The 23116-nt window shown below is 34.5% G+C and overlaps 1 protein-coding gene across 9 annotated transcripts in view; it reads left to right on the forward strand.

Moving 5' to 3' along the window:
* Positions 1–23116, forward strand: part of NBEA (neurobeachin) — a 742365-nt gene that overhangs the window by 606273 nt on the left and 112976 nt on the right. For all 9 annotated transcript variants that reach the window (XM_028837519.2, XM_028837523.2, XM_028837524.2 and 6 more), the window contains 2 exons: positions 3187–3302; positions 14807–14919. In XM_028837519.2, coding sequence (XP_028693352.1) covers positions 3187–3302; positions 14807–14919 — 229 coding nt within the window. The remainder of the gene's footprint in view (positions 1–3186; positions 3303–14806; positions 14920–23116) is intronic.

Below are 23116 nucleotides of genomic sequence, written 5' to 3' on the forward strand. Positions count from 1 at the left end.
CTGGAGTGCAGTGGCACGATCTCGGCTCACTGCAAGCCCCGCCTCCCAGGTTCACGCCATTCTCCTGCCTCAGCCTCCTGAGTAGCTGGGACTACAGGCGCCGTCACCACCACACCTGGCTAATTTTTTTGTATTTTTAGTAGAGACGGGGTTTCACCGTGTTAGCCAGGGTGGTCTCGATCCCCTACCTCGTGATCCGCCCGCCTCAGCCTCCCAAAGTGCTGGGATTACAGGCATGAGCCACTGCGCCCGGCCTTCTTTGCCAGCTCTTACATGAACAAAAGAAGATTTCTGTGGATGAGGAACAAAGGGAGATTGGCTTTAGGTAGATACCACAGTGTCTACCACACAGATTGTTATGTCCTTGAGAATTGTTGCACAGCACTGTATGGATGGAAAGGAAAACTAATCTTTGTCTATCTTCCCTTAAATAGGCTACAGACATTTGAAAGACGGGGACTGTGTTTGATTTATCCTTTGATCTACAGAACCTAACACAGTGCCTAATTGCAGCAGTGCGTTTAAAGTGCTATTCAGCTAGGGTTACGTTGTATTGCAACTTAATCTATTCTCTTTAAGCTTACAGTGTAAGACCAATTCACTGACATGTATACACATGCTCAAGATATTTGCTAGTAGAATGACAAGATTAAACTAAGATATTAGTAGATAATGAAGCACTTATATAAAATACAGGTCAAAGAAAAATGCATTTCATCTATCAAAGAAAATGAGGTTAGTTCTGCAAGACTTGTTCTTATTGAATCTAAGCTGACTCATAATAATCATTACTTCCTTTCCCAAGTGCTTACATACTATTTGTTTAGTCATCAATTTAAGAATTTACTCAGGAATTGACATTAAGAACTTACGAATGGGTCTAACTTTTTCCTTTTTAAGAGTAATCTGTCTTCTGGCATATTTCTCAATGATTCCTGAAAGATTACTAATAGAGGTTTCTATATGGCATGTATAATTTCCCTCAGTATTCTTTGACTTGTCTGGACCGGAATTCATTTAAAACAATCAGAAGCTCTTTTACTATATTTCTTACCTATTATGAGTATTGTTTCCCCTTTAACCACATTTGGTCTCTTTTTGACATTTGGAAGATCATTCTTTTTTTTTTTTTTTTTTTTGAGACAAGGTCTCACTATGTCACCCAGACTGGAGTGCAGTGGCATGATGTCAGCTCACCACAGCCTTGATGTCCCCAGACTCAGCAGATCCTCCCACCTCAGCTTCCCAAGTAGCTGGGAATACAGACATATGCCACCACACCCAGCTAATTTTTGTATTTTTTGTAGAGACGGGGTTTCACCATGTTGTCCAGGCTGGTCTCGAACTCCTGGACTCAAGCAATCCACCCACTTCAGCCTCCCAAAGTGCTGGGATTACAGGCAAGAGCCACCATGCCCAGCTGGAAGATCATTCTCTATAAGAAAACTGAAAACAAAAGAGCGGTTCAGTAGTTTTGGTCTCTCTGTAATTCATAATGCCATTCTATCTTTAAACATCATTTTGTTGTCCTTGGTTTGTTTTCCCCCCAAAAGCTCAACTAATTATTAGTTTCCTAATAATATTCTTACAGACTCAGTTTTATATACTTCCCTAGATATACATCCTTAGAAGTACCAAGTGGCAATGGGGAGACCCTGCATCTAGGCTTAAACCTGTCACTTAACTGGGTAACAATACGCAAGCCTCACACTTACTAAGAATTCAATAAATATTGGTTGAAAGAATGAATAACACTACTCAAGCAGAATGGCACTCTTATCTACCATAAAATGCGGAAAATATCTTTGCAAGAGATACTCTGCAAGAGATATTTTGATAATCTTTTGTGCTATGTACAAGACAATGCCTATTAAGATTCCATGTGAATACTCATGTTAATAATCCATGAGTAACAGAAATAGCCTTAAGTCTGTTCCCAAACTGAACACCAAGGCGTTCTGAGATATCACAGTGAATTCCCAGGGGTACTGCAGGGCATTTGTTAATTTTTTAGGGAAAAACAGCAACATTTGTCAGATACCACACAAAGTATTTGCTCGAGTTAGTTCCAAGTTTCAACTTAGAATGATTAGTTAGGGCTGCATTTTTTTCAGTGACACCTCTGAGAAACTGGTGTTTGGTGGCTACTGTTTTCAAAAACAAGAGCCACATGAAAAATCAGTGTGGAACAGGAAATGAATGTGATGGTGTCAGATCTGATTCCAAGGTTTCAGAAGTTGTGCAGTGTCCAACAGACATACACACCCCATTAGTAAATGTGGTTATTTAAGAATGAAATATAAATATTTCTCTTTAAGTTTATGAGTATTGTGTTTTCAAACAGCTACTCAGTTGTTGAGATGTTAAATATTTATTGAGTTGTTTAGAGCTAACTACTTAATAAACACAATTGTAAGATATTTCTCTTGGCCAAGGAGCACTATGAAAAATTATGGAGATACTAAGGGTGCCATGAATTGAAAAAGTTTGAGAACCCCTGTCAATCAGTTTAAAAACCCAATAGCTTTATCATACTTTTCTAAACAACGGCTTTCATTATTTTTAGATGAACATGTTGAACCTGGAAAGTTTCATAATTTGGACGAATTATCATGGTTTATTCCCTTAGGCTGTTCCTATGTCCCTTCTTCTGGACTCATGCATTTTTTCAAAGTTCCCGGTTGTTTATATTTTACACCATTGCAGGGATATTGTACAGGCAGATGCTGTGCGTGTGTGCACACTCTGTGTGTGAAGGCAAGTCTAAAATGTTCATTGACAGACATTAAGTCAAATGCATGTAAGCAGTTACCTGACTACCTGTCTACCTACCTCGTTGACATGGAGCAGATTTGCTGTATTGTTTAAAAACTACTTGATTTATCTTAAGTATAGTTTTACTTTTTTTTCTTGTTGATTTGTAAAATGCTCATTTGCAGCTATGATTTTACAAGTAAGGTTGCTTTCAAATTGTTTTATACTGAGTAATTAAGTGTATCTTCTCCATAATGGAATTCTCAAATATTGCTAATTTCTACAATTAAAATATATTTTCTAATTCATCTAAGAATGATAAACCATAAATTATTTTATATTGATTACCAAACTAATATATTAGTTAATACTGGATTTTTTAAAATTAAGAATTAAAGAGACTATGTTTGTTATGCTATGCTTAATTGCTAGGAGGATATCATTGGCCACTCCTCGACAGCTTTATAAATCTTCCAATATGACTCAGCGCTGGCAAAGAAGGGAAATTTCAAACTTCGAATATTTGATGTTCCTTAATACGATTGCAGGTAAGATGTCTCATTCTTTAATCTAATAATATGTTTATGTTCATCAAAATCATGGTAATGTAGCCTGATATAATACATTTTTCTCTTTGGAATTCAAATGCAGCATTAGAGAAAATTTTGAAGCACTCACATTAAATTTTATCAGAAACTGTACAAGCTTATACCAAACTCTTAGATGCATTTATCGTTGAAGAGGCTTTTCCTTGCTCTCCTTCTGCCATTTCCTTTGCTGACAGCTTTGTCTGAAGGTTTATTAGAGTCAACAAACCATTGCCAGAGTGTCTGGAAGTAATAATGGGAAAAGTAATTTCACTACTTTGTCATTCTCAGCAATAGCAGCTAGACAGGAGAATAACAACAGGTTTCTGCCTAGTACAGATGTCACCTGGATTATGGCATGATTAGGTTACAGCATCTTTTTTTCTTAAAATCTTCAAATAAAAATACAAAATCAGATTACATTTTCTAGATTATGAGTAACTGCCATCAACCTCCACAGTACCACGCTTGCAAATCAAAAGGAGGTAGTGGCTTTGTTTTCTGCTAAATCAGTGGTTGTCGGTGGTTAAACATGTCTATGAGATTTAAGTACTTCATCTTTTTTCTTAAGCTCCAAAAGCCCTTATTCATGATGAATTACAAAGAGTTTACTTCTATAAACCAGGCTCTACAAAAAGTTTTTGCAATTAGATGAATTTAAATAACCACATAAATAAAGATGCTTACCGTAATTATTGTTTTGTTATGAATGAATGTTCACAACCGTGTATTTAGAGCAGTGTTCTTCTCTGAATCATTACTTTAAAAATATAACTATGTAATATTACTATTTTTTAATCTATCATACATAAGTGTGACTATAGATACTATAGGTATATATTAAATATGGGTAAATAGATACATATTAAATAGACAAAACTTGATTTGTCCACAAAAGGGAATAAAGCTATTTGATATATTAAAATGCTTTTTCATTTTAATACCAATACATTCATGTATATGTGTTCATATATACATGCATTTATTCATATGTATAGTATACACACATATATATCTTGAATAAACCTGTTTACTCCCTCAAAGACAAAAGAAATGTGTTGTACTATTAAGTTAGCATATTATTTATAAATAGAATGAATTTAAACATCTGAAATGTAAAGAACTTAATTTCATTAGCATATTTAAGTAAATAGCATGGTGTAGCAGAAAGAACGTAACTTTCAGCACCAAAGAGAAGAGAGATAGAATCCCAGATCTGCCAACTTTCTGTCCTGGAGCATAAGTTGAATTTTAACTTTTAACTCTATCTTGGACTTTTAATCTTTTAATATCAGTATTTAATATGTTTACATCTGTTGTAATAACTGGTATGTTTGGTCTTATATCATCTTGTTTTATACTATTTTTTAATGTTCTCTTGCTTTTTATGTTGTTTGTTCTCTGGCTATACGAATGCTTTTTTGCTCAGTGATATTGTGATTTAAAATATAAACACCTTGTTATTAATTCTCCTAGAGATATTACATTTTTAAAAGCCTTATAAACTATACTTTTCTTAATTTGAACTCAAAAATGAATTACCATTTTTAAATGATACGTGAGTAAGACAAAAACCTCAACTCAATTTTATTTCTCATTCATTGCTTATCTTTGCAAATATAAATTACTAGCCAGAATCCAGGTTATTATTAGCTTCATACTCTGGGTTCTCCGTCTTTTTGCAAATTAAGAAACATTTCAAACTATTGAAATTATGTGTTCATGCAGTGTATTATTTTCAGCTGTATGGATCTTTACCTGATTTTGGGTGATGATATTCTCTGTACGTTCTTGTGTAAGATTTTTCCATATTCCCTGTATTAGGTTTTTGTATTATCTGCTCTTGAGAGACCTATCAAGACTTAGTATCATTAGACACTGTTAGATGGACTTACGGGTTTTTGTCCCTTGGCTGTGCTAGCTATTTGGAACTGTTCGATATAAAACTGGAGGGCAGGGTGATATACCTCACTTCCAGTTCAGTTTCCAATGTAGCAGGCAATCATATTAAATGGTTTTGCTATTCTAAAATAAGATTTTCTCCAGGCTCTGGATGGAATGTTTTCCAGTTCATTGTTGTAAAGGTCTCTTCTAGTCTCCATCCCTTCCCACTGCATTTTACTCATGTCAGGTCAATTTCCCACAGTGTGGTACAGTACCACCTAACTACTACCTACTTCATGCCTGTTACTCTCTGGGAGTCTCTTTATCTGTCCAACTCTGGAAAGGCTGCTGTGTCTAAATCTGGGTGAGATAACATTGTCATCCCTTCTAAAAGTTGCACCTGAGCAGTATAGAGCCTAATATGCTTTTTTCTATTTGGGGCAATCTTTGGGTTTCTGAGCCAGAGCATGCAGACTGTCATGGGAATTAAAAAGCAACTTTCTATTCTTTTTTGAATCATTGAAGTCTGTTTTATTTATAACATGAAGATTATATAGGCCACTGATTTTTTCAAAACTTGCTGGGTACTTCCTTTGCAATTAGTTATAACTAAACATGAAAGCCTCACTATTGTAAGCAATGGGATAAAAATTAACAATAGGGACTAGGAGCACAGAACACTTACAGTCTAGATGAATTAGTGAAATACACATAAATAAGACATTTTAGGACAGCTGATAGTAAATGCTGAGTCATTGCTACAGTGAATGCTGCATGAGCTCAGCAGAGGGGAGGTATTTTAAAATGTGTTTGGGGAGAAAAAAAGAGAAGAGCTTCACAAATTTCTGCCAGTTGTATATATATGGTGTGTTCAGTGGACAGAATTATCATACCTTGTCTGGAGTAGAGAATTATATATAATATTGGAGCCTTAGAGAAGAGCCAGATTTATAAAGAGGTTTTTAGGAGTCAGTATAGTTTTGGAGTAGAAGGGAATGCGATGTGGAGCTTTAGGAAAATTAAACTGATAATTATGTATGGCATAAATCAAAATTGAGATTCCTTGGCATTAGTGCTATAAGGAGAGTATTACAGTAGTAATAGTAAATTGTTACTGAATATTTACTATGTACCACATATTCTAATTTTCTCTGACTACAGAAGCAAGTAAAGTATGGTTTCTGCCTTTAAAAAGACGTAATATAGTGAAGAAACAGATGTATATCAGTAATTCCACTAAAAAGTATTAGAATGAGGAAACAGATATGTATACCAGTAATTCCATTAAAATGTATTAGAATATATAAAATTGTGTGCAATTTTATAATGTATAAAAAGTATTATAATGGGAGTATATGTGAAGCCATTTGCAGTAGTCAAATCTAGAAGCCATTATTTATAACTAAGAGATCAGAAAAAGCTTCCCATAGGTGACATTTAAATTGGGAATTGAAATATGGTTAAGAATTCACTAGGAAGTAGGCAGAGGGCATTCCAAGAAGAAAATGTGAGGTGAAGATTTTGGATGAGTATAGTGGCAGCAGGTATGGCAAAAAGAGAGTAAATGACACTTTGTATGATATCATTATACAAAAAAGTTTCACTGTAATTTGCTGTAGTTCAGTGGTTATCAAAATGTAGTCCCCTGACCAGCATTATTACCTTGGAGACCTTTTAGAGATGCTGATCCTCAGACTCCTCCTCAAACCTAGTGAATCAGAAGCTGGCAACCCGCCTTTCAGCAAGCCCTCCAGTTGGTTCTGATACAAAAAGTTTGAGCACAATTGCATTAGCCATTTAAGATCTAATTATCAGGACAAGATTTGCATATAAAACGTTTAAAACATACAAGAAAGTACAGGATTAAGTGCCATTCAGTGTAGTACAAGTTTAGAGAAGTGAGAGATTAATATGAAATAGTCTACTCGAGGAAACCTTCTTGGAAAAGATGAGCTTTAAATGAACTCTTCAAGGATTTTGTCAGATGTGGATGACTATCCAGGCAAAATAAACCTTAATAAGTAGAATGACAATTGAAAAAAATTATGAATATGGATATCCTGAGGTACTCTCCCTGGATATATTCCTATTAATTTAATTCTTCCTGTGCCATCATCCTGAAACTAAATAGGAATGCCAGTTTAAACTGAGCACCAGCATTAAAGACATGGGTGATGGTTTTATTAGAGAAGCTTCACTAATGCTGTGATTGAATACTTGTTAGTGCAGCAATTAGATTTGCCTGTTTTCCTGATTGGTGGACAGTGTGTATCCATTCATCTCTTCTTATCAAATCACCCTTCAGAGTTCTCTTATGATCCTAAAATAAAGGGTGCTCTAAAGATGTTAAGTTGTACCAGTATCACTTCAACGAACATGGGTCCTAAAATAATCATACTAGTTTATAACACTGTTTTAGGGATACAGTTATTGTTCAGGAAATATTTATTTCATTTGATTGATCGAAACTTAAGATTTATTGTTTCTAGATAGGATGTTAGTCTTCTTTTTGACAAACTGTAATTCTTAGGTAATCTAAAGCCAAGAAATGGTTGGCTTATATTTTGTCATAATATTTTTAAACATTTTTATTTGATATCAAGATTGAGAAAAAATAATAGTATTTTTATTATGTCTTTGTTTTGTTTCATTTTTCCTACTGAAACATTTCTTTGTTAATAATAAGAACTCAGAAAACATGGAAAGTAAGTTTATGATTATTCAGTGATTTATAATGTGCCAAACATTGTTCTAACGTCTTTATATGTATTTGCTCATCTAATCCTCACAATAGCCCCATGAGTTAGGTTCTGTTCTTATCCCTATTTTACAAAGAGATGAGGTAGAGAGTAGCTAAATAACTTGGCCCAAGGCATAGGGCTAATAAGTGACAAAGTCAGGATTCAAACCTGGGCAGTTTAGCTCCAGAGTTTTCATTCAGTTACTACGGCATACTGTTCCAGGATATTCCTGGTACCATACAACTTCACCTTCAGTCACCAGCCTTAACTTATTAACTGCTTTTAAAACCTAAATAATTAATGATTTAGAACAATTTTGTCATTTTCTTTTACATTTCATCAGATTAACCCTTTGAAGTTTATTTACTGTCATGACTCGTAGATACTGATATTCTAGCACTAGATCTGGGCCTGGAATTATTATCTTTAATGTAGAACCTAGCCCTGTTTTCAGTTAAGCTTTAGATCAAAAGAAAGAGACTCTGAGACAGAGATTTGCTTGAGGATTTTTACTGGAAAAGCCCTTGGGATCAACATCTGTGGGGGAGTGAAGAAATTAGAACTGGGCAGAAGGAGGATTCAGACGTAAGTGTAGTTGTGACAAAGGCTTCAGTAGATCCCATGGGGTGCCTGGGCTAGGCTAACCATTCAAAGTTGTCTTGGCTTGAGGCAAGGGAGCCAGGTCTTCATTACCTCCACTCTGCAGCCATTGGATGCAGACTCCTGGGAAGGAGACATGACTTTGGATTGGGGACTTTCTTCTATCGATAGCAATTCTTGGAGATGGGCGTAGCTGAACACCACCAGCCATCAACACCACCAGCCATCAACGCTCCCAGCATCCACCATACCAGCAGTTCTCAGACTTCAGTGTATCCAAAGCAGGATTGCTAAAACACAGATCTTTGGTCCCCACCGCCATAAGTTCTGATTCAGTAGGCTTGGATTGAGCTGCAAGAATCTGCATTTCTAAGAAGTCTCCATTTGATGCTGATGTCATTGATCTAGGGACTACACTTTGAGAATTACTGCCCTGTATCTATATTCTTTAAAAGACATACCTAAAACTAATTTTATTAATCTTCATATAGCACTGTCAGTATCACACATTTTGACTCTTATGATAGGGCATCCTTAGCATTTTATGTGCATTTTGTCTTCCCAATGAGAAAAAAAGTTTTGCTCAGTAAATACCCATGAAATTAAGTTACTTAATATTTATTTTTGTAAATATTTGCAGGATTTTATGATCTATTATGTAAATTCACTAGAATTACTGGACAAGGGATTTTTAAACCTCTTGGATTAAAGAGAAGTATTACAGAATTGGAATCTGTTTGAAAAGATGAAACAATCTTTTCTGGCTTCACATGTTTAAAAATATAGGCCAATGTGACCTAATAAATTTCGTATTTTCTATAAATGTTCTCCACAAATATTCTATAAATAATTCTAAGACTTAGATTAAAACAGTACCAAACTCTACATTATTGGTTACTGTCTTGCACTCTCAGATTTATCTTTTTTCCCAAAAATATTATTTTAGTATGAAATACAAAGTACATTTTATGACCCACTTCTTAAGGTGTCTCATACTTGACCAATTTCACTTTTCTCCTTTCTAGATGCTTTTAAAAATAAGACTCTGTATACAGCACATGGTCACAGTATCATAGTATTAATGCATTATGCAGACTTTTTACACCCTCCTGTGGTATGTGTACATATGCGTAACTGCATATAAATAAACTCACATTTACTGTATGTAAGTTTTGTAAACATACTTTACATAGTAACAGAAGCTTGTCAGATATTCAGGAAACATATTTAAAAGACAACTAAAATTCCATAAATGTGTTCTTAGGCTTTGTTTTATTCTATTTATAAATTTAATGAATGTTCATTTTAGAAAATTGGAAATACAAAAAATGGTAACTTTAAAAATTAAACCACTCAAAATTCTAACCGTAAATATCACAGTCGACATTTGGGTGATTTTTCTGTTTTTCTTTCTCTGTGTGTGGTGTATCATTGGGAACCTATAATGTATACAGGTTTGCTTTCTGCTTTTTCCATTTCACTAAATATTCTTTGAAGGCATGACTTTTAAAACTACATGAGAGTCCAGTTTAGAGATATGGCATAATTTATGTAACTATTTGTGAAACACTTGATTTTTTTTTAAAGAACATTAAATTTTAGATGATTATGTAAAATAATCTTAATGATACTTAGAGTTCTACTTAAAATGTGGTTTCAACTTTCAGTTCCCAGATTGACCTGATTTCTGTTCGTTTTCTGAAAAATACAACCTACACCTTATTTTATACCTTTTTAGATAATATTATGGAAAAGATGTTGAAACCTGTAATTCTTGCATTTTAAAACATAGGAGAGTGACTGCTAACGTAGCTTTGTATAAATGATCCCCTGTTAAACTTGAGAATTTTTTTTTAAGCATTTTGAGTTGTTTTTCATATGATAGCTAATGAATTCAGCACGACTTCTCCAACCCCAACCTTTTTCTCCTGTTTAGCATTTTCCACTTTTTTACTCTGTGATGAACAAGCCCTCCCTGGTTAATTATGTATATATTTAGCTACTGCATGTGTTGGGCTTATTATTGTCATCTAATTAGATGTAACTTGAACTGCTTGCTTCTAGAAAAATCATTAAAAATTCTTTCCTAATGACCTAGAGATGACAAAATGTCTGTAAAGTGTGAAGAAGCAGACAAGCACAGGAACATCGCTCTTAAAGAGTGTTAATCCAGATGCTGCAATCATCTAATTAAACAATATTTTGCTGTCATTAACATTTTCACCAAGGAATTGCAGTTATAATTTCTTTGTCAGCTGTCTCTAGATCACTTTACCTTCAAAACCAAAGTGCCATATAAAAACATTAAATTGGATGGTTTAATTAAAAAGTTTTTTTTTAATGAAGAAACATATCCAGTGATTCTGAGATCTCATTTACTGTGTTTCACTTTTATTATTTGAGTAGATTAGTGTCATAGGCTTGCAGTATTTAATATTCATCTTCTAAGATAAATTCTTATAAGCATAGTTAGCAAAATAAAGTGTACATATATATTTATATGTATACACATATACATACACATATATATACACACACACAAATATATATATATACTTACCACTGCTGGAGAAGGAAAGGACCCTACCAATTATAGCACCAGTGTATTTACTAAATATCAACTATCCTAAAGAAAAAGCAAAACAATTAGTAAATAAATATCTAGGTATGCCAGAGCCTAACAAGTATTACTTTGGAAATATCTCACTTTTTGGATGATTTAATGAACAGTATTTTTTTTTTCATTTCACAAAGATGTTCAGTAAAGTAATTAAAGGAGTAATGCTAATTCATGATTAAAACATATCAATGCAAAACCCCAAAGTGCCACTTAGTCACTCTTTTTTTTCCATGTAACATTAAATACATTGTGCATTTTTTATTAAAATCAAATACATATATGACTGTCCATTTTGATAGGCTCTTATGCAGAAATTGTTATTAAAAATAAGCATTAATGTCATATTTATTTATAAAGTTTATTATATTTATTAGAATTAAAATAGTGCTATAAACCTCTGCTAATTTAAAAATTACTAAAATTTTCTTCTTAGCACTTATTTTCAAAGGACCACTCAAAGATTATTTAAAGTGAATTGCAAAAAACAAAATGCAGGACAGAATAATAGACATGAAATATGGTTACTGGCATCATTCATTTTATGTATACGTGTGTGTGCATTTTTAAATAATGCTTTTCTTCTTTGTATTTCTTTCTAAAAATAGCATTATATCTTTTTTTAACTTTTATTTTAGCCTCAGGCGGTACATGTGCAGATTTGTTATGGGGTAAATTACATGTCACGGGTGTTTGATATACAGATTACTTTGTCATCCAGGCGATAAGCATAGTACCCAATAGGTAGTTTTTGGATCCTCACCTTCCTCCTTCCCTCTACCCTCAAGCAGTATCCTTTTCTTTCTTAGAAAATCATTTCTATTAAAAGGCTAGGGTCTTCAAATATGGTCTATATTTTTATGCTATTTGCATTTATACAGTACATTTAAATACTGTGTTTATGTAAATTGGCTTTTTATTTTAACAGTTTTCCTTCATATGTAAGTTATAAAACTTCATCAGAAATTATTTTAACAATTGTGGTATCTGATTTTCATCTATCAATTAATTTATTTAAGTAATATATGTTATATCTAGATAGGTAGCATCAGCATTATTCTGTTAAAAAAATACACACTGGAATACTTGCTTTTCATTAAAATCTCCAGATTTTTAAGTAGAACAGATCCCCTCAGAAAATGGAAGAGCTCTAAACTCTGCCATGGACCCATTTAGGATCCCAGAAGTAGCTCTGTCTAGCCAATCTGTACTCTTTGTATATATACATATATTAAAAAAAAAAAAATGAGCCCTATCAGGTGTCCTAGGTTAGCATACATATGAACTATTGGTAATAAATTTTCAAGTTTAGAATTGTACAGCTTTTATTTTACAATATTGGTACTGTTTTAGCAGATTATTGTCATGTACCAAAGACTTTAATATGGCTCCAAACTCTCATTTAATCTCATTATTCTTCTTCACCATAGACTTAAATACAAGCAGGTTCATCGATTGCTTGAGCCACCTAGCTGCAGACATTTTCTTCTAGTTTAATGCAGACATTCACAGTATCATTCTCTCTCATATATACCTCTATGCCTTTGCATAATCCTCATCTTCTAAAGATAATGTTCTGCAGTTTTCCTTTACTTGACTTACGTTTGTTCATCTTCTGAAATTTGGATCATTTTATTCCATTTTTATCACATGCATATCCATTCCATCAACAAATATTTATTGGGCAGATGGTATGTGCCAACACAGAGAGATTACAAAAACAAACAAACAGCCCAGCCCTGACATTTATGAGTTTACAGACTGGTGGAGAGGCAGAGAAGTAAACGGTGATGTGTATCAGGTATAATAGAGGTCTGTATGAGAACTGTGGTGGGGCAACACAGGGGAAGCCCTAACCTAGCTGTAACCTCATCCCAGTAAATGCAAAGTGGAAGCAGTATTCTGCTGCCATTATCCACACCTATATTACATACTTACAGCAGTTTATACACTTAAAGCAATATGCAGTTTAGTTGTAAAATGCAAAGCTTCATATAATAAACAGATAAAATAGTCATCAATAAAATGTTTTCTAAATGTATTAATTAATTTGGTTTGGTGCTTACAATTGCAGATTTTAGTTCTTACTCAGATTGTAGTTCTTTTTTTTTATATTTCACAGTTATGTTTTCCAACTGCTATAAGAGCAGATATCATTTAACGTAATTTCCTGATGATGAACAAGATAATACCTGCAAATCTATATTACTGTGATAGTACATGTGGTGTGTGCAACCACGGCATACTGTATGAAATTCATATCACTAAATACCAGTGAAATAGCTGTTTTGTGTGAATTTTAATGGAAATTTAGAAAATTACTGATAATTGGATCATAACACATTTTTATAAAAAATAATTTTGTTCAACAAAACTTTTCTTAGGATCCTGTTTCTTTGATAGCCATTCTTTTAATTTCACCTGATCCTATGTTTTTTCAGTTCCAGTTTATGAGGGGGGGGCACAGCTTGCTCCCCTAAACTTTCCACATTTCCAGTGTACCTCAATATCATATCTGAAGTGTTTAAGACATTCTACCAAAACATAAACAGACATACTCACCCTAAGATCCACAGTTCTTCACTCAGGTGAAACAACGTAAGATTAAAAAAAAAAAAATCATGAACTTAAGGAGTGAAAAAATGTATGATTGACATCTGCCTCTGTACTTTTTCATCCTAGCTTCAGAGTACTTCTGTCCACTTGCAAATTCTCTGCATTCATTCTTGATATAAGTTTAACATAGTATTCTGTGTACTCATAATTTCTCGATATATATTCATTATAATAGAATACCATCACAGCTGGGCGTAGTGGCTCAGGCCTGTAATCCCAGCACTTTTGGAGGCTGAGGCGGGCAGATCACGAGGTCAGGAGTTTGAGACCAGCCTGGCCAACATGATGAAACCCCATCTCTACTAAAAATACAAAAATTAGCCAGGTGTGGTGGCATGTGCCTGTAATCCCAGCTACTCCGGAGGCTGAGGCAGGAGAATCGCTTGAACCCAGGAGGCAGAGATTGCAGTGAGCCAAGATCACGCCACTGCACTCCAGCCTGGATGACAGAGCGAGACTCCATCTCAAAAAAAATAAAAAATAATTAAAAGATAAAATAGAATACCGTCACCTAAGCTGCAAATGTGCAGGTCATTGGGGTGACTTCCTCCATAATTACTTTCAGGGCCTCTAACTGACAAGGCTCTGCTTCCAGGGTTGCAATATTATCTACATCAGCAGAAGAGAGATGAGATACACATGCAGGAAGTTTCAGTGGGCCAAGCCTTGAAGAGACTTTGCTCACATTCTGTAGATTAGAACTAAATCCCGTGGCCATAGCTACTTGTAAGGGAGGCTGAGAAATGTGGTGTAGCACAGAAAGAGGAGAATCAATTACAATAACCAGCCAGTAGTCTCTATCACAATCTTATAAATAGTAATTCTGGTTATGTTTTAAAACAATTGAATGAATTCACTTGAAAAGCATTGTTATCAGAGTTAAAGGTATGGTTCAATAAATACAAAGTTACTTTTCTTCTGAAATTCAATAGATGCTTTGTAAGAACAGAAACTATTTCATAAGCATTTTGTGTATACAAATTTTTATTTCTGTTTTTCTTTACTAGGACGGACATATAATGATCTGAACCAATATCCAGTATTTCCATGGGTATTAACCAACTATGAATCAGAAGAATTGGACCTGACTCTTCCAGGAAACTTCAGGGATCTATCAAAGGTAACTTTTAAACATATAGAAGTCAGCTTTCTTCGTAAGGCTGTAGTCTAATAGTATTTCTGTCAGAGTATAAATAGCCAGTTAATGTTTGTAAGAAAGTGAAACTGGTTATCCTGACTTACACAGTCAGTTTCTAAATCTTACCAATTCTTAGCACAGGAATTAAGCTACAAGAAGATAAACTAGTACTAGCATAGGCAAAATGAAATGGGTATTTGAGAAATAGCACATGTAGGGAGAGGTTTCTCATATATCCTAGGCTTTAAAGTCTAGGTTTAAAACCTAAAATTAGTAGAAAATATGATGGCAGATCATTTATGTGATATATTCCTTAGATGATAAGGCATGTTATATTGACCATAAAATACACACATTGTAGGGAAATATAATACTGAAAAGAAAGTCAGTTTAGTTTATCAAGTTTCTATCTATATATGAGAAAGAAGATATGGTCCAAAAGATGGCAAGAAAATGGTGCATAACGGTAATAAGAAATAAAAGGCAAAATTTTTATTAGCTTACCTCGTTTATCCAGAGGAAACTACAGTGTGATACTGAACTGTTGGAAATTCAGTGAAGAACTGGGAACTAAGCCCAAAAAGCTGCTCTATAGTCTAAGCTTACACCAGAGGCTTGCCTTAAAGTTCATGTGTGTTAGCCGTAGTAAAGTCTCAGCCCATTGACTTTGAATGTATCTCTCTTTTCTATGAGACTTGATTGTCTGATTTAGCAATCCACAGAAAGTTGAAAGGTATTTGTGTATACATTTGGTTTTGGGGGGCAGGTCTAAGGGGCTAATGGACAAGAGCAGCATAAGCTCTGTGAATTAGGGAAACGTCATTACCGCCGATTTAAAATGAATCCCACAGATGGTTTTTAACTCAGCATGCCTGTGCCTGCGCCTTTTCTGGCCGTTGAAAGCTAGACTGTTAAACTTGCTCTTTGACAAAATCTTGTCTGCATGTATTTTATTTAACATTAATTGAATAATCATTACTTAGACATTATAAAATATATATACGATACAAATTCAGAGTATAGATTATCAGGTAGCATATTAAAACCTCATATGATGACTACTATTATGTCTATTGTATTATTTTTAAAACAAGGAAGGAAGTTCTTTTTCTTCGAAATCAACTGGGATATTGTGTTTAAAGGAAACTTACAGACTGAAGCTCCTTTTTTCTCTCCATCTATTTATTCATTCTTTCAGTTGTTCAGTCAACAAATATTTATCACACATGTACTATATGTCGAACACTCTACAAGTGAAAGAGTGTACAGGAGTGAATAAAGCAGACATATTCCCAGCCACTTGGAGGGAGTTCAGCCCAGAGCAAAAATGAAAACTCAGATAGTTAACAGCAATATGAGAGGCCAGCATTTACGAGATAGGTTTAGTGGGGACTGTGCCTCACTGGGGAGTACAGGCTCAGCCTCGCTAAGACATTTGGACTCGAATGTTCTTGAAACCTAGCCCAGCCAAAGAAAATGTGGCACTCATTATGATTAGTATGGTTTATAGAAGGCATTTATTTACCACATATTTGCTGGTAATCATAGATTTTTTCCATTTATCCGTGTAGGAAAAAATGAGTTAAAATAAATGAGGAAGTCACTGTTTCTACAGTAACTGAAGATATAAACATTTCAAGGTTCTTTTTTTGTTTTTTGTTTTTTTTTTTTTAGATGGAGTCTCGCTCTGTCGCCCAGGCTAGAGTGCAGTGGTGCGATCTCGGCTCACTGCAGCCTCCACCTCCTGGGTTCAAGCGATTCTCCTGCCTCAGCCTCCTGAGTAGCTGAGATTACAAGCTCCTACCACCACACCTAGCTAATTTTTTTGTATTTTTAGTACAGACGGGACTTCACTATGTTGGCCAGGCTGGTCTTGAACTCCTGACCTCATGATCCACCCGCCTCTGTGTCCCAAAGTGCTGGGATTACAGGCATGAGCCACCACGCCCAGCCCAGCCCACTTCAGGGTTTTTATGCTAACCTGTGTAATGTGTATTTCCTTTGGCAGAGCTTTTCCTTTTGTGCCTCACATGTGCTCCTCTAATTTTATATAGTGTCAAGTAAATAATACAGGTAAACAGATGGAGCCTAAATAAATTAGGCAATATGACTAGAAACTGTCGTTTTGCAAGCATGTAGTTCTTCATGCTGTGAACAGTGGAATCCATGAGCACTTAAAAGGTAGATAGCTTTTCTTCAAATTTTACTATATTCCATGCTTTAGCAATTTCTTCTTTCTATTCTGTCACCCTAGCATGATAGGAAAATGTTAGCAAATTAAAGCCTGTTGATATGTTAATAAATTACTTGTGCATTGTTCCCATGCTTCATTGAATTTCTTAATAGGAGCTTCTTACAAATGGGCTAGAAACCTGAGACTATCCTGTGTAAAATCCATCAATAAACAAGATTTTAATGTATGAAAATATATCTTATTATACGCCTAATGGGAAAATGACATTTGAAGTATAATAATATAATTGGAAGGAAAAACTACTATAGTGCAATATTATCACAATGAAGAGATGTCCACTAAGAAGCACATGAAATTCTTGTAGTTATAATCAATACTACAAATGAAAATATTAATGGAGAGTTTTACTTTTCAGAAGCTCAAGGAAGAATTGAAATACTTGAATGATATAACCAAAAGCATTCTAAAAGACCTCTAACAACAAGAGTAGTTGTTTCTAAACAAACACTGGGAGTCCTGATCCCAGTAATAATTCTTAGCAGTGAATAATTCTAGAATTTGTTTCAATAAACATGTGGTACCCCAAATAATTTCTATATTCTTTACTATATGAAAGAATTAAGAAACTATGAAATGTACAATGCCAAAAAAATAAATATTTATTTTCTTTCTTTATACCACCACATTACACAGGCTTCATGAAATTCTGTGTTGTATCAGTTGGGAAACTTTTGAATGAAAGTTTCAGAAAACACAGCTGAAATTGGCTTGAATAATAATGGGAATTGGGAAAAAAAATCAAGAGGTTGTAACTGGAACATGAAAAGAATGTAGGCCTCGCTCAAATATTTGTTTCTCTGTCACATATTGTGCAAACTTAAGATGTTTTCTAAATTCTCTGAACTTGTTTGCTCATCTTTAAAATGAACACAATCATACTTACATAATAGGGTTGTTAAAAGATTTTAACACCGTAAAGTAGTTAAGGCACCTAGTATAATGCCTGACACACAAGTGGCATTCAGTGAGTGGCAGTGACACAGCAAATTTCCATGATTGTTAGTTGAGAGTTCACTATCTTTGGTATGATTGACAAAAACCTGGTGAACGTTTGTTTGATTCCTGTGATTTATTTTTTATTCTAATAACATGAAAAAGTAATGCCATTTAATAAAATATTTTGAATTCAATAAATAATTGTTTTATCATCTATTTGAGTTATCACATTATCAAAACTGTAACATCAAAACACTAAGGTTATATTAAATGTTTATTAGAACTTTAGATGCACATTTATTTAGACTGAAATATTTTATATTTATAATATTCTTACTTCTTCTTTGGCCCACTTAATTGAACACTTGGAGAGCACAGGAGCAAAAAAAAAAGTTCTTTATCAGTAAGATTTTTTTAGACCTCTCATTTTATTAGACATCATAGGTTCAAGTTTTATTTATTATGTGTACAGGTTAGAGGCTATGTTTATTGTTTTACATGAGGGACAGCAGATGAAATAATCTGCCTTTGACCTATCTTTTCAACACTAACCAACAGTAGGTTTAGAGATTTCCTCCCCACTCGATTTATATAGATATTCCTTATGGAGATGTAACCTTATGGTGAAATCTATCTTACAACATGATATATGCTAGTGTTTCAGTTATTTACAGATACTCATATGAACTCGACTCTTAAAGTATAGTTTTTACATGACTTTGACGTGAAGCACAGTCTTCTGCTCATTAAAGTGTAAATAGAATTTTCCTATTTCCCAGTCATGCCCTCTGATAAGTGAAATAGTTTCATCACAAAACCAAGTCCTACTAATATTGACATGAACATAAGACATCACATGCACACACCCATTCATCGAGTGGAAAAAATAGATTTTGTTAACACAGGAGTTGTTTGACTGACAGATGATGATAAGCATAACCATTTTCCCAAATTATTATGCCACTTAATAAAAGGAAGTGATAATGCCTTGAGGCTTTGAAATGTGATAATGCAAATGGATGCACTGAAGTGTGAATACTCTTCAACCATCCACCCTCGATACTGCCAAATGTCTATCTACCACATAGAAAAGAGTTTATATTGGTAAGGTGGGGAATCCACGACTCAGCAATCTAGAGCAAGTTCGTTTGTTTTGTTGTTGTTGTGGTTGTCGTTTTTGAGATGGAGTCTCCCTCTGTCACCCAGGCTGGAGTGCAGTGGCACAATCTTGGCTCACTGCAGTCTCCACTAGAGCAAGTTTCTATGGTTATTTTATCTTTCTTTTTCACCATAAGTTAACAACATCTGAAATGAAATTAATTCCATTTACTTGATCATAATCTACCTAATGCTTAATTTTAAACAACAAAACAGGAAGTATGGGCAAAATACTAGGTGTGTTAGTAGTAGTTAGGATGATATAAAATAAAAGAAGTGTGAATGTGTAAATTTAATTATATACTATCTGCCAAATAACCCTGCTGCCAAATTTGAAATATTTGTTTCAATGTATGTTGAATGCTGCCTTAACATATAACCCACAGTATGTTGAAAATTGTTTTCATTAGACTTGCTTATATGGCAGTGCTGAGGGACAAGGTATTGATTGGCAGTGTTTGGATACTGTTTTAAACTCATGGGATATTCGTTTATTTAAATTAATACTTTTATTCATTCATTCTTTCTTTCATTACACAAGCATTTATTGCCACCTACTCTGTGCCAGACACTGGAGATACAAAGGCAATAAGACTTAGTCCATACCTTTAAGAAGTTACAGTCATTTTTTTGTTTACCCAGTGACATATTAAGCTATTTTCCTTCTAATTGAAAAAATGGAAGGATCAAGAAAAGTGCAACTAAAAAGGTAGACTTCACAGACACTGGTAACCAGAAATAGTGAAGTGTTTTTGTGTTTGTTTGTATCTCCACTGTTGCTTGTTGGAGACATAATAGGGTGACAGGGAGCTTTATAGATTTATACAGAACTTCCAAAGCAATCCTAGGCTCTGTTTGCTTATACTAAATGTCTCTTTATCCTCTTTTCTTGTTCCTTCCCACTCAGCCAACTGAATCACCTTTTCAGAAAAAGAGAGGGAAAAAAAAGCCTATAGAGCCTGTTCTGCTTTGAAAATTTTAGGCTGTTGAAGAAGGAACTGAAAACAGCAGGAACACTGTTTAGTGTATACTCTTAGAAGAATCCTACCTATGGAAAGGAAAAGAGAGCCTGCTTTATGCACTTTAATTTCACCAGCCACATGTCACCTCTGTGTCTAAACCACAGCATTATCATGCAAAACTAGGTCAAATTCAGTCTCCTTTAACCTTTCTTTCCAGCTGAAACAGAATATTAAGCAGTTAGAAGTGATCTTGAAACTAATTTGTAGCCCCATCATTATCCTACTTAATACCTGGAAAACTTCTAGAACTGACACATGAAGATTTAAGATGCTCCACTGTTTGTAGGTGAAAGTGTTCACTTTTCACTAAGATACGTAAAACTCATTTTCTTGGGAACTATCTTGGGATAATGATAACAATAATAGCCAATATTTTGCATGTGTTTATTATATGCCAGGCATTGTGCTAAGCATCTTACATGGATTTTCTTGCTTTACCCTCACAACGCTGTGATAAATTGCACTGGTTATATAGATTGCATTTTCTTCCATTTGTTACCTATTATTTCTCCATAATACATAGGTAGGATATTCTTTTTAAAAAAAAAAAAAAAAAGCTAGTGATTAATTTCTCTTCTATATGCCTCTACCTTTTCTAAATGCCCTGGCAGTTTTTATACACTATCAAAAAAAAAAAAAAAAAAAAAAAAAAAAAAAACAAGGAAAGAAAAAGAAAAAAGAAAAACTCTCCCTATTATCCAGTAAGAATGAGTTCTTTTAAAATATCCTGCACATTGCTCAGTCATGTCAGATATGAGCAGAGGAGTCAAAAGAAATGTGGTCAGTGAGCCATTCCACACCTCCAAAGCTTTCAGTCCTATGTGGGACTAGCATTCCTGTGGAAGTGCTTAAAGCTGGGTGTGGTAGCTCACGCCTGTAATCCCAGCACTTTGGGAGGTGGAGTCAGGAGGATTGCTTGAGGCCAGGAGTTTGAGACCAACCTGAGCAACATAGCCAAACCCTGTCTCTACAAAAACTTAAATTAAGTGCTAATAGGCTTTTTTTTTTTTTTTTTTTTTTTTTTTGAGTTTCACTCTTGTCGCCCAGGCTGAAGTGCGATAGCGCAACCTTGGCTCACTGCAACCTCTGCCTCCCAGGCTCAAGCAATTATCCTGCCTCAGCCTCCCCAGTAGCTGGGATTAAAGGCGTGCACCACCACACCTGGCTAATTTTTGTATTTTTAGTAGAGATGAGGTTTCACTGTGTGGGCCAGGCTGCTCTCCAACTCCTGACCTCAGATGATCCACCTGCCTCGGCCTCCCAAAGTGTGGGGATTATCGTCGTGAGCCACTATGCCCAGCCACGTGCTAATAGATTTTGCTAATCAAATTGCAACTTTAGATCAAAGATTAGCTTTCTTCATAATATACTCAATTCCACCCCATGAAAAAGTGTAAAAAGAAACACATTTAATTAATAGAAAAATATACTCAACACTTCTCTTTATTAATGCTTCATGACTTCAAGTTCTGTTCCTTAATAATGTATTTGAAAATTGTGTACTGATTTGCTGAAGTTCATCGGAGGATGAAAGGCCATATTAAGCCAATTAACAGTATAAAATTGCAAAGGGAACGTATAATCCACACTTACGGAACACAATTTTAACGTATTTTAGAGAAACAAATTTTCAAATCATTTAAAGCATTCTTATTTAGAACAACCCAAGACATAGGAAAGACTTGAATTGATTGGAAAGGTTTTGCTTGTTTTTATACTCTATTTTAATTGATTTTGACTTTATTATGAAAATTTTTAAACAAAGAAAAAGTACCAATTCCTAATAACAATACCCATTAACCAATACCTACATGTTATAATTATTGACAGTTTAGCTTTTATTGGTTTACTAAAGTATTTAAATAAATATATCATACTTTACCCCTAAATATTTCAGTATGAAAAATATTATTTTCCCATATAATCAGATCACCATCATTACATCTAACAAAACTAATGACATTTCCCTAATATTAACTAACACTGTGCCTATAATCAAGGTTTTCTAATTATCTCCCATGTGTCTTAAAAATTGTTGTGCTTAAGCCAGGATTCAGTCAGCGACCACACAGTACATCTGATTCTTCTGTCTTATTTGTCTAAGGTTAGAATAGCTCCCAGTCACCCTATCACCCCCGCTTTTTTTTCATGATATTGACTCATTTAAGAGAGCTTGCCAGTTATCTTATAGAACATAACAATAACAGCCAATATTTTGCATGTGTTTATCATATGCCAATGCTAGGCTTCTGGATTTGTCTTTTTGTTCCTCGTGTTGTCATTTAACTCACTGTAACTAGTAAGGTTTTGATGTGTGCTGATTCAAATATCAGTGAAGATTGGTAATAGAAGCTTTTTTTTTTTTGAGACGTCGTCTCACTTTGTCACCCAGGCTGGAGTGCAGTGGCGCAATCTTGGCTCACTACAACTTCTGCCTCCCAGATTCAGGCAATTCTCCTGCCGCAGCCTCCCAAGTAGCTGGGATTACATGTGCCCACCTCCACGCCTGGCTAATTTTTGTATTTTTAGTAGAGATGGGGTTTCATCATGTTGGCCAGGCTGATCTTGAACTCCTGGCCTCAAAGTGATCTACCTGCCTCTGTCTCAAAGTGCTGGGATTACAGGCATGAGCCACAGCCCCAGCCAATAATAGAAATTTATATTTGGAAATATTTGGTCAATAACACTTACTAGCCAAAATAAAAAGTTACTATAGTTAATTTAAATTTATCAAAGTTAAAATGTTCACATGTGAAATATATTTCTGGGTCATAGAATTGTAAAAGCCATGTAAAATTCTCTCTGTGAG

Source organism: Macaca mulatta, chromosome 17 (assembly GCF_049350105.2).
Source record: "Macaca mulatta isolate MMU2019108-1 chromosome 17, T2T-MMU8v2.0, whole genome shotgun sequence".
Taxonomy (NCBI): Eukaryota; Metazoa; Chordata; class Mammalia; order Primates; family Cercopithecidae; genus Macaca; species Macaca mulatta.